The sequence below is a fragment of the Leptodactylus fuscus genome, chromosome 9, assembly GCF_031893055.1.
Source record: "Leptodactylus fuscus isolate aLepFus1 chromosome 9, aLepFus1.hap2, whole genome shotgun sequence".
Lineage (NCBI taxonomy): Eukaryota > Metazoa > Chordata > Amphibia > Anura > Leptodactylidae > Leptodactylus > Leptodactylus fuscus.
Genome location: NC_134273.1, coordinates 8,142,400 through 8,160,274, shown reverse-complemented (window position 1 = coordinate 8,160,274; position 17,875 = coordinate 8,142,400). Strand labels below are relative to the sequence as shown.

Genomic DNA, 17,875 nt, shown 5'->3' with positions numbered 1-17,875 from the left:
AAAGGGCGCCGCAGTAAACCAGGGATGTCCAATGTTAAATGGACAGGGGCATGGTCCGACCAAAGAGCCGAGTCAATACGGACTGCCGGGGACCAAGACAGGGCGTGATGGCTGGTCAAAAAAAAGTCGATGTGACTATGCGAATTATGAGCCGGGGAAAAGTAAGTATAATCCCTACCCTGAGGATGTAGGATACGCCAAACATCAACCAGTTGGGAATTGTGAAGGGCCGACAATAAACGGCGCAATTGTGAGGGAGCATGGGAGGGGCGCGGGGGGAGGAGTCAACCTGAGGGTCCAGGACGAAGTTAAAATCACCACCCAAAACCACAACCCCTTCGCTGAAGTCTGCCAATCTGCGGAGAAGGGATCTACAGAACGCCAGCTGACCCTGATTCGGGAGATAACAACCGGCCACGGTGAGAACCGTACCGCCCGTACGCAATTTCAAGAAGAGGAACCTACCCTCAGGGTCGATACAGGTGTCCAGGACCTCGTGCTGTAAGGAACGGTGGATAGCAATCGAGACTCCCTTGGACTTAGCAACTGGATTGACGCTGTGGAACCACTTAGGGAAGTGACGGCTGCGAATATCCGGGACGTGATCCTTCTTAAAATGGGTCAGTTTTCGGCACAGGCACGCACCTAAATTACTAAGAGGCGGGGGTGTCTATAAATCGGCACGCCTTGTCCCCTTTAGTGAGAATGGCGTGCGAATCGCCAGTCTTAATAAGTCTACCCCATAGAGTCTACGGTGTTCTTCAGATTCTGCAGACTGAACCTCTGTTATTTCTCCTTATCTCTGGCGGTCGGGCCGAGGAAGGAGGGGCCGCGAGGACTCAGCCTAATAATTTATCCCCCACTACGATGAATATCAGAAGTTGGACTCGGAGAATTCCTGATATGCACGGAGAGACAAACTTTTCCGATTATCTAGCAGTCAGCACATACCTAATCAGAGTCATGAGAGGCCCGATGAAACAAGGCTAATGTGATAGCTGTCTAACACTATTAGGTTGAATGAGGTTATACCCCCTCCCCCAACCCACTTTCATTTTTTTTTTTATAAATTGGGAATTATTGCAAAACTGTGATGGAGCCGGCGGGGATGGAGCACAGCTGGACGTGCAGCTGTAAGGACCATCTGGGTCATCTTACAAGGAGAAATGATAACAAAAATATTAACAGGAGGTTCAATGATCCGTTACCCTGCTCACAAACATCAAGGAGTGTTTAAAGGGCAGCTCCATCCACAACGCCGGAGCAGCAGAGCTGACGTTAGACCTACGTATACATTACGGGGTGATAATGCTCCTTAAAGGGGTTGTCTAATTTTGAAATGTCCATATATGGAGGACGGTCAAGTCAGAATGAATACAGCGAGTGTCTCTTGGTCGGGAGGACCCAGCCCGTGCATCACATGGGCAGCCCATTGGTTTCACAGGGAGCTGTGTCATGTTATTAGTGCTGTGGGGGCCCTGCGGGATGACCGGACAGATCCTTGTTAGGTTCACTCAGAGATTTCAGAGAATTGTTAGGGATCCCTGTAAACTGGTTAAGGACATCAGATCGGTGGGATCGAACATCAGCCCATCAATCACAGGCTTAATCAAAGTCTAATAAATGGGGCTGAGCTGTAGTATCGGGCACAGCCACTATGCAGATGCTGCAGCTCCTTTAATCAGCTGTGACATCACTGTGTATATTATCTCTGTACTGTGACATCACTGTGTATTATCTCTGTACTGTGACATCACTGTGTGTATTATCCTATACTGTGACATCACTGTGTGTATTATCTCTGTACTGTGACATCACTGTGTGTATTATCCCTGTACTGTGACATCACTGTGTGTATTATCCTGTACTGTGACATCACTGTGTGTATTATCCTGTACTGTGACATCACTGTGTGTATTATCTCTGTACTGTGACATCACTGTGTGTATTATCTCTGTACTGTGACATCACTGTGTGTATTATCCTGTACTGTGACATCACTGTGTGTATTATCCTGTACTGTGACATCACTGTGTGTATTATCCCTGTACTGTGACATCACTGTGTGTATTATCTCTGTACTGTGACATCACTGTGTGTATTATCCTGTACTGTGACATCACTGTGTGTATTATCCTGTACTGTGACATCACTGTGTGTATTATCTCTGTACTGTGACATCACTGTGTGTATTATCCTGTACTGTGACATCACTGTGTGTATTATCCTGTACTGTGACATCACTGTGTGTATTATCCCTGTACTGTGACATCACTGTGTGTATTATCCTGTACTGTGACATCACTGTGTGTATTATCCCTGTACTGTGACATCACTGTGTGTATTATCTCTGTACTGTGACATCACTGTGTGTATTATCCTGTACTGTGACATCACTGTGTGTATTATCCTGTACTGTGACATCACTGTGTGTATTATCCTGTACTGTGACATCACTGTGTGTATTATCTCTGTACTGTGACATCACTGTGTGTATTATCCTGTACTGTGACATCACTGTGTGTATTATCCTGTACTGTGACATCACTGTGTGTATTATCCCTGTACTGTGACATCACTGTGTGTATTATCCTGTACTGTGACATCACTGTGTGTATTATCCTGTACTGTGACATCACTGTGTGTATTATCCTGTACTGTGACATCACTGTGTGTATTATCTCTGTACTGTGACATCACTGTGTGTATTATCCTGTACTGTGACATCACTGTGTGTATTATCTCTGTACTGTGACATCACTGTGTGTATTATCCCTGTACTGTGACATCACTGTGTGTATTATCCCTGTACTGTGACATCACTGTGTGTATTATCTCTGTACTGTGACATCACTGTGTGTATTATCCTGTACTGTGACATCACTGTGTGTATTATCCTGTACTGTGACATCACTGTGTGTATTATCTCTGTACTGTGACATCACTGTGTGTATTATCCTGTACTGTGACATCACTGTGTGTATTATCTCTGTACTGTGACATCACTGTGTGTATTATCCTGTACTGTGACATCACTGTGTGTATTATCCAGTACTGTGACATCACTGTGTGTATTATCTCTGTACTGTGACATCACTGTGTGTATTATCCTGTACTGTGACATCACTGTGTGTATTATCTCTGTACTGTGACATCACTGTATGTATTATCCCTGTACTGTGACATCACTGTGTGTATTATCTCTGTACTGTGACATCACTGTGTATTATCCTGTACTGTGACATCACTGTGTGTATTATCCTGTACTGTGACATCACTGTGTGTATTATCTCTGTACTGTGACATCACTGTATGTATTATCCCTGTACTGTGACATCACTGTGTGTATTATCTCTGTACTGTGACATCACTGTGTGTATTATCCTGTACTGTGACATCACTCTGTGTATTATCTCTGTACTGTGACATCACTGTGTGTATTATCTCTGTACTGTGACATCACTCTGTGTATTATCCTGTACTGTGACATCACTTTGTGTATTATCTCTGTACTGTGACATCACTCTGTGTATTATCTCTGTACTGTGACATCACTGTGTGTATTATCTCTGTACTGTGACATCACTGTGTGTATTATCCTGTACTGTGACATCACTGTGTGTATTATCTCTGTACTGTGACATCACTGTGTGTATTATCCTGTACTGTGACATCACTGTGTGTATTATCCAGTACTGTGACATCACTGTGTGTATTATCTCTGTACTGTGACATCACTGTGTGTATTATCCTGTACTGTGACATCACTGTGTGTATTATCTCTGTACTGTGACATCACTGTATGTATTATCCCTGTACTGTGACATCACTGTGTGTATTATCTCTGTACTGTGACATCCCTGTGTGTATTATCCTGTACTGTGACATCACTGTGTGTATTATCCTGTACTGTGACATCACTGTGTGTATTATCTCTGTACTGTGACATCACTGTATGTATTATCCCTGTACTGTGACATCACTGTGTGTATTATCTCTGTACTGTGACATCACTGTGTGTATTATCCTGTACTGTGACATCACTCTGTGTATTATCTCTGTACTGTGACATCACTGTGTGTATTATCTCTGTACTGTGACATCACTGTGTGTATTATCCTGTACTGTGACATCACTGTGTGTATTATCTCTGTACTGTGACATCACTGTGTGTATTATCTCTGTACTGTGACATCACTGTGTGTATTATCCCTGTACTGTGACATCACTGTGTGTATTATCTCTGTACTGTGACATCACTGTGTATTATCCTGTACTGTGACATCACTGTGTGTATTATCCAGTACTGTGACATCACTGTGTGTATTATCTCTGTACTGTGACATCACTGTGTGTATTATCCTGTAGTGTGACATCACTGTGTGTATTATCTCTGTACTGTGACATCACTGTGTGTATTATCCTGTACTGTGACATCACTGTGTGTATTATCTCTGTACTGTGACATCACTGTGTGTATTATCTCTGTACTGTGACATCACTGTGTGTATTATCTCTGTACTGTGACATCACTGTGTGTTTTATCCCTGTACTGTGACATCACTGTGTGTATTATCCTGTACTGTGACATCACTGTGTGTATTATCTCTGTACTGTGACATCACTGTGTGTATTATCCTGTACTGTGACATCACTGTGTGTATTATCTCTGTACTGTGACATCACTGTGTGTATTATCTCTGTACTGTGACATCACTGTGTGTATTATCCTGTACTGTGACATCACTGTGTGTATTATCCTGTACTGTGACATCACTGTGTGTATTATCTCTGTACTGTGACATCACTAAGCGTTTTAACCCAATGTATAAAGGAGTACAACATACACTTTTCAGGTTCTGATCTTGCTGCTTTAGCTGGTCATGGTATATTAGGGCCACATTATAATTTTTGCTATGGGGTCACATGTTTACTTTTCACACCCCTGACCCCACTGATCCTAAGAATAGGTCATGAATATTACAACCTTTAAGTCTCCATCTATGTAGAGGGTTTGGAGCTTTGTGTCAGTAAAGCAGAGATCCAACTACTATAAAGATATACACAGTCTACAATAAATTTGCAAGCCTTGTGACCTATATCATTCTACATATATAACATCTTATACTGTCTGAGTTCTTTGCTAAACTGCATCCTGGTCCTAAATGAAGACCACCTAAACTGGGACAAGTTTGCCCCCAATGTTATATTTAAACATTCCCATATATTCCACCCATAAATACTTGTGTTTAGGTCGGAGTAACATCTTAATGGGATTTTCCAGTCTCTCTGTGCTGCGGACGCCCGGGAGAGAGTCTATTAGCATTGGGCATTATGGAATGCAACGGCGGGAACTTAATGGCAAAAAGTTCAAAAATAGCGACTATTATTCTGACACTAAGACATATGGCTTTTATTGACTCTGGGTTCCATTAGCCCCAAGTTTACCTGCTAAGCGTCTGGTTAACAGCAGTGTCATATGACTTCAAGCAGAAACCTATAATGGGACAAGTCTCTTGACCTCTTCATCACTTAACGTCGCCAAGGAACGAAAAAAGTGTTTGGCGAGCCGGGGCAGCCCTTATTAATATAATGTGTTTAATTAGTTATTTACGAGCGCTCCGTGTGAGATGAATGGACCCCAGGAGAATAACATTACCGGCGGTGACTTGGGGTTGTGATTTGTGATACAGTATTGTGCGGCCTATAAATATTCATAGACGGGTAGTAAAAAAAATAAATAAATTATCATAGAAAATGCCGTTCCCTCCACTCCAATGGAAAAGAAAACAAAAGGAGTAAATGTTCTGCATCTACAATAATGTTTAAACAAACTCCCGGTAATTTATGGCTGCGGGCCGGGGGATGGGGGGTGCGGGGCCGGGGGATGGGGGGTGCGGGCCGGCCGCTGCGCTGGGCGTGATTTACTAAAGGTCTGAAAAAAAGAGAAATAAAAAAGTTAATTGGGCATTTCAGACGTGTTTGTGTTCCGGTTTATCGGGTAAAAGTTATTTATTAACACAAGAATTAAAGGGGAGGATAAAAAGTTCAAAAGTTTAGAGAGAATCAATATCAATGGAGTGAAGGGTATTAAAGGGACGGTAAGCCTATAAAAGCAAACATGGCCATAACGATTAGACTAAAGTCTGTCAAACACCCAGATCTGGGCAGGAATGGCTGAGCATCGAAATGTACTGGAGGAAGGAGAGCGATCAAGGATCGAGCATGTTGAATTTCAACATGCCCATCCCTTAATCTCCAGTTGACACTAAGGGGCGCTGTTACTGTGCAGTAAGTTGGCATTATATCTCTATTACTGCATAGGGTAATAAGGGCTTACTAGGACTCTTAGGTGGGCACAAAGGGGGCAGTATTACTGTAAGGCAGGCACTATTTTATTAAGGAGGGGACTATTAATGTATAGGGTGAGTAAGGGCTCATTATAAGGGGGCACTATTACTGTAGGGGGAGAGGGGAACAGTATCATTGTGTGGAGGGTACTATAGGGACACTGGTACTGTGTGAGCCGCACTTAGGGGGGGACTATTGAGTGGAGGCAGTAAAGGGATACTGTTATTGTGCATGCGCAGTAAGTCGGCACTAGTTCTGTGAGGAGGGCACTATTACTGTGTAGGGGGTAAGGGTTTACTAATACTGTGAGGAGGGAACTAAGTGGTGCACTATTACTGTAGGGAGGGCATTATAGCTACCGTAGGGGCAATAAGGGTGCTGAATTAGTGTGAGGAGGGCACTAAGGGGGTACTATTACAGTAAGGAGGGCACTAAGGAGGCACTATTACAGTAAGGAGGGAGCTAAGAGGGTACTGTTACTGCAAAAAGAGCACTAAGGGGGGTTATTACTGTAAGAAGGGGCCCTATTACTGTGTATGGTTGAGGGTTCACTATTAATGTGAAGAGGGCACTATTACAGTTGCAAGGGCACCAGTACAGTAAGGAGGGCACTGTGACTGTGAGAAGAGCACTAATGGGGGCCATTACTGTAGGGAGGGCACTATTACTACTGGATGGGCACTAAGGAGGCCAAATTAGTTTTAGGATGACACTAAGGGGGCATCATTGCAGTTGCAAAGGCACTTTTACAGTAGGGAGGGCACTAAGGGGTCACTGTTACTGTAAGGTGAGCACTAAAGGGGATTATCACTGTAAGGAGGGGGCCCTATTAGTGAGAAGGGGTAAGAGTTCATTATTAGTATTTGGAGGGCACAAAGAGGGCACTGTTATTGTGAGGAGATCACTAAGGGGCGCCATTACTGTAAGGAGGAGGCCATCTTACTTTGTAGGAGTAAGGGTTCACTATTACTGTAGGGAGGGCATTAATACTATTGAGGTGCAACAAAGGGGGGCCGAATTAATGTTAGGGGTGCCTTTTAATCTTGGAGAGAGAAGGGGTGTAATTGTGCCTTTTAATCTTGGAGAGAGAACTGTACATAGTCAGTGATAGAGAAATAACGATGGAGCCCCTTTCTATAATATTTTCCTGGTCTTTCAGTGATGTTGACCTGGTATTTCTATATAATGGAGAACATGAGGCGGTATATAACCTCCAACCATTATAATTAATATGTAACATATCCTCGCAGATATTACATCGCAGGACTGCGTCCAATTTCCACCCGTCAATCAAAGGCAGGAAAATTGCTCCACCTGTACCTGACATGTGTCAGGGAGTCATGAACTGCTATCACCATCGGATTAGGTCACTTCCACATGTGCTGAATTTATGAGGCAATAAGAAGCCGCTCTTCAGCGGGGAAGTTGACGCGCCGGGTCAGCGGTGACGGCAAATTAGAGAACAATGGAGAGTATTGAGTGCAGATCCCTTCCTGGCCGCTGGTGTCATCCTTCAGATCTGGTCGTTTGCTGTCTGAACGTCGCTGGTGTTTGCAGGACAAATACAAAATTTTAAGTTTAGTTACAGGCCCAAGGCCTGAGGCTGCACTACTGAGAGTCACTGACGACAACATGTTCCCTTCTGATTATAGCAGACTCATGACAACCAATCACAGAGCAGCTTTCACTTCTTTTACTGCTCTTGAGTCATGAAAGCTGAGCTCTGATTGGTTGCTATGGGTAACCAACACTGCCAGGTTAGGGCCTACATGGTTTCCTGCTGTTACACTACAATTAATGGCCTAAATCTGACGGCTCCCCAAAAAAGGGTGACCTCTCCTGGAAGAGTAGGCATATCTCCTAGCCCACGGGGGTAGCAGTCACCTTATGCCCATAATTTGGGTGCGGCCAGCAGATTTAGCGTTTATATCACAATATAGGCAAGACCCTATGGGCATGGTAATATCTAGAAGAGACGTGACCTGGGGCTTCAGCCAAAAATGTTTACGGCACATTGTACAGTGAACATGGTCACCATGTGTCCTGCTATAATCAGAACAAGCTCCTTTCCTAACATCCTCTGTGCTGCTGGGGACAGGGTCCCCGTCACTTATCCCTCCTCCTCTATCTGTCACATGCAGTTCTATCTTCTTAACCATTATCACAAGCATTGACAGGCCACACACCATATACTCACTCTCCACTTCTTAAACACTCTGTGCTGCTGTGTAAGGGCTCGTTCACACGGAGTAAACGCGCCACGCAATGTGACGCGTTTACGGCGCGTTTAGGCGAGTGTACGCTGCGTTCTTTTACGGTGCGCGATTACGCCGCGTAAACGAGGCGATAATGCGGCGTATTCGCGCACCATAAAAAAACCACAGCGTACACGCGCCACATTGCGCAGCGCGTTTACTCCGTGTGAATGCACCCTAATACTGAAGCTCAGCTCCAGTTCTAGTGTATGAATTGGAAAAGTCTTGGGCTGTCCATAAGGTGAATATGGGGCAGATCACAAGTAAGCACCTAGGCTCCCTGTAATATACTGGGGGGCAATAAAAAGGGTTATACATTGGCAATGACGCCACCAAATCTGCGCCAAATCTGCATGGTGTGATTGAAGATCTTGGCAATCATGTCAGGCACAACCCAGAATACCAAATGGGTCATCACTGGGCTATGGCGTCATTGCGGCCTGGTACGGGGCATGGTGTAAGTACAAAATAATTGCTGCAATTATAAATGTGCACAAGCAACAAGCCGCCCAATTGTGCCCGCTATCTCCATAATACAAGCCAGGCCTCACAAAGCTGCAGAACGCTGAGGTCCGAGACATCTTGAAACATTTTCACCATGTGGAACATTTTATAAAAAAAAAAAAAAAAAAAAAAAAAAATCCCGTCAAATCACCAAAAATATCACTAATTAAATGTCAGAGCGATTACGAGATGAACGCAGCTGCCTGCAGGACCGGCCCGCTATGATGGGACGCACCTTTGTCGAGGTCACTTGAAGCGTTCCACGTTGAGGTAGGCTGTAAATCAGCGTCAACTGTCAGCTCAGTTCCTGTGCGGGACAAAACAAGACATATTTAATATACATCAATTTATGGGCTGCCACCGAGCCTGAATATACGAGGCCAGGTGAAATCATACGAGAGATATTGAGTTACCAGGAACTAATGAGATCTAACTAATTCCAGAGATAGCGAGCGCCGCGGCGCATGGACACGGAAACGGGGCGGCTATATATTAGAAAGTCATATAGAGTGATGAAATGTATATTTATAAATGATACTATAAATCATCAATATATATCAATAGATGAATCCCATATCACACTATAGAACTATACATTCATTATATAGAATATTTAGATTAGAATTTCAATTAGAATTTAGACATTCTATAAAGACATTATAAGACTTAGAAACATTATCAATATTTCTATATAAAGAGTGATATACAGATGTAGCAGAGTATGTCCTGTAAGGTCAGACCCCCACGGCACATGACCCGACCCCTCTACCATAGAGCTGTTGGGCCGCAGACACTGAGCCCCCCACAAATCATATTTCAAGGCGAGTTCTTCCCCCGGATGCCCCTGTTACAATATTGATACAATGTTTTCCATGTTAAACAGGACGGGCCTACATTACATAAACATGAATACTAGATAAATAACCAAATCTTCTTGACAGGCCCCGAAAACACAAATTCTCTTTTCTTCCCAAGGTCCATGCTGCATACTTTGTGTATCAGACAATGTCCCCCATTGACATTCTTCCACCCCGATCTTATCTTCCTGCCGGCTTCATCTCTACATGAGGTTCTAGTCTGATCTGAGCCTTCATTGTGACCAGTTTTATGATAAGACATAAATTAAGAAAATCTATCAGACCACCCCGGAGACGATGACAGATGTTCCAGAGGCCTCCAGCACCTTAAACCTGACTGTACAGGGGACGGTGTCTGATCCAGAAGGGACAAAGATCTTCTGTCAAGGATTTTTAGGTATATCTGATTCTGGGAAAGCTGGGCTGGCAATGCCTGCTGGGAATTGCAGTTTTACCCCTGGCAGCAAACACTACTCCACATAGGTCTGCAATCTTTAGAATTTCAGCTGCTGTGAAACTACAACTCCCAGCATGCACACTTGTTCAGCTGTGCTCAGACCTTCCATATAGGTGCATGTAGTATGCTGGGAGTTGTAGTAACATCCAGAGAGCCAAAGGTTATATAGTTATATATAGTGTGATAAGTAAATGTTAATATGAATCAACGTAGAAGAATTTTGCTGGTTTCTGAGCTTTTCTGTTTCTGGGAAAGCTGGGTTTTGACTGCTTAGGGGGAGTCTTAGCAATCTTTGGTACTTCAGCTGTTGTGAAACTACAACTCCCAACATGTACCGTTGCACGACGCAGACTTTCCATAGAATTATATAAACATGCTGGTCATTGTAGTTCCACAAAATCTGACAAGCCAAAAACTGCTGACCTCTGCAGACGATATAGATAATATATAATGGGAATCAACCTGCAGAAACCTGGCTGTGTTCTGACTGTTGTCTGTTCCTGGGAAAGCTGAGTAAGAGCCAGCATAGAGCAGCTGCTATGGATTCTACTGAAGTTGCCACCCAGCTTTCCCAGATTCCTAAAAGACAAATCTACTCAGTTTTATAGTAATACATCAAATTCTCATTTCTTTCTAAGTAGAAGAAGGAATGTGAGCCCCCCAACAGCTCGGCTGCTAGAGACACCTGGGGTGAGCAGATTCTGGGTGCAGTCCCCCCCTCTAGGTGCGCGCCCCTCCCAGTCCAGGCTGCACCTGCTTCCCAATAATGTCCCGCACTGAATTATTTTCCCCCAATTATCCTGACAATAAATATTTGGCTCTGGCTGTCAGCGGGAAGGGCCTGCATCGCCTTTGGACACATCAACGACTCCATACACTTCCTGAACGACTGCAAAAACGCTTATTATTTTCAGCCCCGTCTGGCGTGACATACGATTTCCATACAAGGCCCATATTGTCCGGCGTGAGAGGGACAGCAGACCATCTGGACAGTGCCGGAGATTGTTTATACAAGTGTCAGCGAGACGGGGCGGTAGGAACAAGTCAGATCTTCCCCTACCATCGTGAGGGTCGGATCAGAAGCCTAATATTTGATCTAATATATATGTATGAGTCTGTGGATAGTGAAGAACTGCAGAAATCGCCGTAAATCTCCCTGACTATGACCTGACCTGACCTTAAAGGGAGTGTGTCACCTCACCAAGCATATCACCCCGGCCCCGCAGATGGATCGGTAAGGGTCACCTGAATCAAACAATGTTTTCGCCTTGTAAATCGCTGACTCCATTGCTGAGATATCATCTTTTTTGTCAATATGCAAATGAACTCTATTACAGTAAAGAGGCCGCCATTGCTGCAAAGAGCTAATCTGCACATTGACAAAAACAGCGATATCTCAGCAATGGAGGCCCCGATTCACAAAAGGTAAACACTGTTTGATTCAGCTGACTCTAACCTATCTATCTGCAAGCTGAGTTGATAAGCTAGGTTCTGGACACAGACTCCCTTCAACCTCAGATCCTTACACCATATACATCATTATCCATGCACAGGCATCAACTCTGCTCTGGGTTCTCAGATTTGGACAATATCCGCGTTCTTGAAAGTCCCTTGGCTATAATTTGTCCCCCTGCCAGGACCTCCAGGAAAATTTGGTATACCAAATTAGCGCCACCACAGGAGAAAAGAAGCATTACACGTGCCCAACTCAATGGATTATTTATATAATTCAGTACAGGAGAAGTCTTCCTCTTTATAAGTACACTCCACTTTGGCCAAGGGATGAGAGTTCTAAGCAGAGGACCCCTCCTCTATAATTCTATAAAAAGTAATAGAAAATAATATAACAAAATATTTAAAAAAAATATGAAAAATAAATATTAGAATTTTCCAAATGATTGAATCAACTCACACCATATAAAATTTCTACTTCTGAGATCCTTTAATAAACCTCATTTAGTCTTTTGAAGGCTGTAGGAAACCTTGGCAGTCTTTCATATCCCTGCAGCGCCACCTCTGGACAAGTGAAGCATTGCACAGTGTCCATTCAAATCAATGTGTCATCTCTATAACGCAGGACAGTTCGGGTCCTCCAAGGTGAGAGATTGTCTTTATAACCACTCTGGCCAAGAAATACGGACCTTCTATAATTATATCATATAGGAATATAAAATAAGAAAATAAAATATAAAAAAAATATTTAAGATAATGCTAAAAATAAAAATTATAATTCCCCAATGATGGAATTCACACAAAAATTCGACATATTTTTGAGACCATTTGATGGACCTTCCAATATTTTCTTGAGTCTTATGAAGGTTGCAGACTATGGTATCTACAGCAAATGGTAAAAGTGCAGCTCGGCCATGTGTGACGCCCCCTCGGCTCTGCTAAGTCATACAAGTTACATCTGTCCTGTGCCGTATAAACTGCATTAGAAACAGACATACGCAGGACTCATGCATCACCAATGCTGGTTACAGGGCTCCAGAGCTTATAAATCACAGATCATTACCGAAACAGCCCGCAGGAAACAGGACTGGACGGCAACAGCGTTCTCAAGAACCTCTCTACACCATGGCTCTTTTGAAGTTTATGCCCGCCCTTTGCCCCAAAAAATCTATACCAAATATTTCCAAGCATCTTCAAGCTATGACATATAAGTTTGCTGTGCTACTAGTGACAGTCTTTACTGTCATTTTTGAATTCTATTCATGTCCTGCCCTTATAGGAAAGCATTGCCACAGAGCAGGGAATCCTGGGGAAATATCAATGGTTATAATAGAAAAGAAATCTAACAAAATATAATCTACAATCATTCATACACCGTGTTACATCGCCCCTCAGGCAGTATTGCAGCCCAACTCTATTGTAGTGAATAGTACTGAGCCGCAATACCACACACAACCTGTGGACAGGTGTGGCGCTGTTTTTGCACACAAAGCATGCATGTTTTTCTAATCCCTTAAAATCCCTTTAACGATTACGACAAGCCATCTATCCTGTAGTGTTCTGACATGGGACAGAATCCAAATCCTGCAGGCAAACTCATCTTGCATTCAGCTCCACCACTTCGGGCAGCCAAAACGATCAGTAGGAATTTACCTACATTAAAATACGCCGAGGGATTACACAATATTCTCTGCATTTGTTTTGGCACTTTGGAAGGACAGCATGGCGCCATTTCTGCAAACGTTGCGATCCCTCAGTCCAGGATTGTTCAGATCAGGTTTATTGAATAGTTTGAAGAAATAATAAAAAAAAATCCAATCTTGTCCCAATTATTTGGGGGGGGGGGGAGAGACAGCGCGGGCTGCAATAATAACACGGAAGGAATGTTTAATAAAAAGGAAAAAAAAAATGTTTTTTTCAGAATTTCCAGAATTTTTCATGGTTATAAATACGACGTCAATCAGACTGAAACTATAACACCGTATAGTACAGTAGTATAAATGTGTCATTGAAAATGAATTGTGCTGAACTGCAATACCAAAGACATCCAATAGACAATGGTGGCGTTGTTTCTCAAAAAAAAAGAAATAATCAGACTGTTCTATTTTAATTCTGGATGATCCCTTTAATTATAAACCGTCCCTTCAATACACAAAGGTCATTGGTTTGTAGGAAAAGGCCACATTGCGTAAGATGGGAACCAAGACAATTTACGAAGCGCATAAGATATTGACAGACTTAATGGATCGCCTTAAGACCTATCATATGGCAGAAGATTGCTCAGGTTTCATTATGTGCAGAATGGAGGGATTACCCCAGAGACCGTTCAAGCTGCAATGTTTTCCTTAAGAGGAAAGAAGCAGAAAAGCCGCGACTGATATCAACAGATTTGTTGTGTGTTAAAAGAATGAAGTAAATCCAATATTGTCAAAACAGTGGATGAAGTGGATCCTCCATAGCTCCAGGGGAGAGAAGCGAGCACTCCGAGAGCGATGAAAGGAACCAAACACCTTGTGCTAATGATATACTGGAGTAATGAATGTGAGAGGCGAAGAAACCCGACCTAGACTGAAGACAAGCCGTGCAATATACAGGGATAAAGAAAGGGTTAAAAGATATGTTTATATTTGACATATTAAGACAAGTTACTTTGTTATTATATTACTTTGAAGATATATCCTGTATTATACTCCAGAGCTGCGCTCACTATTCTGCTGGTACAGTCACTGTGTACATACATTACATTACTTATCCTGTATTATACTCCAGAGCTGCGCTCACTATTCTGCTGGTGCAGTCACTGTGTACATACATTACATTACTGATCCTGTATTATACTCCAGAGCTGCGCTCACTATTCTGCTGGTGCAGTCACTGTGTACATACATTACATTACTGATCCTGTATTATACTCCAGAGCTGCGCTCACTATTCTGCTGGTGCAGTCACTGTGTACATACATTACATTACTTATCCTGTATTATACTCCAGAGCTGCGCTCACTATTCTGCTGGTGCAGTCACTGTGTACATACATTACATTACTTATCCTGTATTATACTCCAGAGCTGCGCTCACTATTCTGCTGGTACAGTCACTGTGTACATACATTACATTACTTATCCTGTATTATACTCCAGAGCTGCGCTCACTATTCTGCTGGTGCAGTCACTGTGTACATACATTACATTACTTATCCTGTATTATACACCAGAGCTGCGCTCACTATTCTGCTGGTACAGTCACTGTGTACATACATTACATTACTTATCCTGTATTATACTCCAGAGCTGCGCTCACTATTCTGCTGGTGCAGTCACTGTGTACATACATTACATTACTTATCCTGTATTATACTCCAGAGCTGCGCTCACTATTCTGCTGGTACAGTCACTGTGTACATACATTACATTACTTATCCTGTATTATACTCCAGAGCTGCGCTCACTATTCTGCTGGTGCAGTCACTGTGTACATACATTACATTACTTGTCCTGTATTATACTCCAGAGCTGCGCTCACTATTCTGCTGGTGCAGTCACTGTGTACATACATTACATTACTTATCCTGTATTATACTCCAGAGCTGCGCTCACTATTCTGCTGGTGCAGTCACTGTGTACATACATTACATTACTGATCCTGTATTATACTCCAGAGCTGCGCTCACTATTCTGCTGGTGCAGTCACTGTGTACATACATTACATTACTTATCCTGTATTATACTCCAGAGCTGCGCTCACTATTCTGCTGGTGCAGTCACTGTGTACATACATTACATTACTTATCCTGTATTATACTCCAGAGCTGCGCTCACTATTCTGCTGGTGCAGTCGCTGTGTACATACATTACATTACTTATCCTGTATTATACTCCAGAGCTGCGCTCACTATTCTGCTGGTGCAGTCGCTGTGTACATACATTACATTACTTATCCTGTATTATACACCAGAGCTGCGCTCACTATTCTGCTGGTACAGTCGCTGTGTACATACATTACATTACTTATCCTGTATTATACTCCAGAGCTGCGCTCACTATTCTGCTAGTGCAGTCGCTGTGTACATACATTACATTACTTATCCTGTATTATACTCCAGAGCTGCGCTCACTATTCTGCTAGTGCAGTCGCTGTGTACATACATTACATTACTTATCCTGTATTATACTCCAGAGCTGCGCTCACTATTCTGCTAGTGCAGTCGCTGTGTACATACATTACATTACTTATCCTGTATTATACACCAGAGCTGCGCTCACTATTCTGCTGGTACAATCACTGTGTACATACATTACATTACTTATCCTGTATTATACTCCAGAGCTGCGCTCACTATTCTGCTGGTACAGTCACTGTGTACATACATTACATTACTTATTCTGTATTACACTCCAGAGCTGCGCTCAGTATTCAGTTCATTCTAGAAGGTTCCTTGTATTAATCCTCCAATATTCTGATCTCCTCGGCCTCTCACTTTGCATGTATTCGTCTGCCAAGGCTCTGGTAACAGGAGACCTTCAGTAACAACACGGCCTTTGTGATGCTCGGAGACAGCAGATGTGATCCTTCAGGTTAAGGAGGAATAGAAATACCTCGCAGACCTTACAGCAGATGTCAGGGGCTCTATAAATATATCTAGAACAATGTTGAGTGAAATTCTTTAATATAAGGGATGGAATTTTCCATTTACAACCTTCAGATGAGTGATGTCACTCCTGTCACATGACATCATCAGAAGCCTCCCTATCAGTGAGATACAATGTCTCAGTATACAATAATAGTATGATATAAAGGTATTTGACCTCCTTTAAGGGTAACATTCTTCTTAGAAGTGCGGTCTGATACAGTAAATGATAATAATGAAGACCTGACGATCCTTAAAGGCACATTACTCTCAGGGCTGGGACATTCCCAATTTGCTATGCCCAAATTAATGAGTTTGTCCCGGGGCTTCAATGACATCATCACTAAGCTTATAAGCCATCCATGGTGGCAGCCATATTGCCTCCAGGAGTAAGGTAAAGCTTCTGGGTCCCAATACAGAATCAGTAACAGGCCCGCCCCACTACCTTGTGCCAATTTCAATATTGGAATCTTCTAAGTCTTAGCGCCTGGGTGTGACTTTTACTCCTGCACCCCCGATAGCGACACCTCTGCTCCAGGGTAAAGTGTCATTCTGGTTTTATTAATATTTCACTGTTTGGATCTGCATACAATTTAAGTAACTTTGCATTTTCCCCTTTCTATTTATTTTAGATAGTGTTCTCCATTCACATCCAAAGCTGCAATTAAAGGAGACCTTTCACCACCTCCACTAAATCCAGGTCTTTGCATCCTTTAGTAGATATCAGTCCACTGATTCGGGCACTGTTGGATTTTTTTTTCTAGCCCCCACCATTCCTAAGAAATTGGTGTTGTTAGTTTTGCTGTCTCAGGCAGGAACAGGCAAGGGGCGTGGCCAATGCTGTCCAAACAGAGATGGATAGCGTCAGATGCCATAACTAAATGCACCATTTGCTCAGGAGTGGTGGGGGCTAGAGAAAAAAAATTGCAACTGCGCCAGAATCAATGGATTGATACCTACTAAAGGATGCCATAAACTGGTGACTGTACTCTGGACTCTATAGTAGCAACAAAGATGTGGAATGCTGCTTTAGATGTGACTAGAGAAGAAAATATTATTTAACTCAAAACTAGTGCATGGTAACAAATGCAAAGTATTCACAAAGTTTATCAAGATGTTAAGGCTGGAATTTAGTATTAAAAAGCGGAGTGCTCCTTTAAGGAGGCTTAAGGGCAATTGACTGAAGACCGGTTTTCCTGGCAGGGCATCTGTCAGATGACCGGGAGACGTCTCAGATCCTAATATTTAGCCTTGGTGATAGCAGGAGCTTTGTATGGACAGCCAGTAACATGAGTCTTGGCAGGGGCTGACGGAGGCTAATTCCTTTTATCACAGGGGCCTTGCTGCAACATAATGGAAGGCCTGTCCCCTGG

The 17,875-nt window shown here is 43.0% G+C and overlaps 1 protein-coding gene across 1 annotated transcript in view; it reads right to left on the bottom strand.

Moving 5' to 3' along the window:
• The window catches only part of ROR1 (receptor tyrosine kinase like orphan receptor 1), a 171,192-nt gene that overhangs the window by 60,423 nt on the left and 92,894 nt on the right, over positions 1-17,875 (bottom strand). Inside the window, exon 2 of the mRNA XM_075287943.1 lies at positions 9,346-9,417. Coding sequence (XP_075144044.1) covers positions 9,346-9,417 — 72 coding nt within the window. The remainder of the gene's footprint in view (positions 1-9,345; positions 9,418-17,875) is intronic.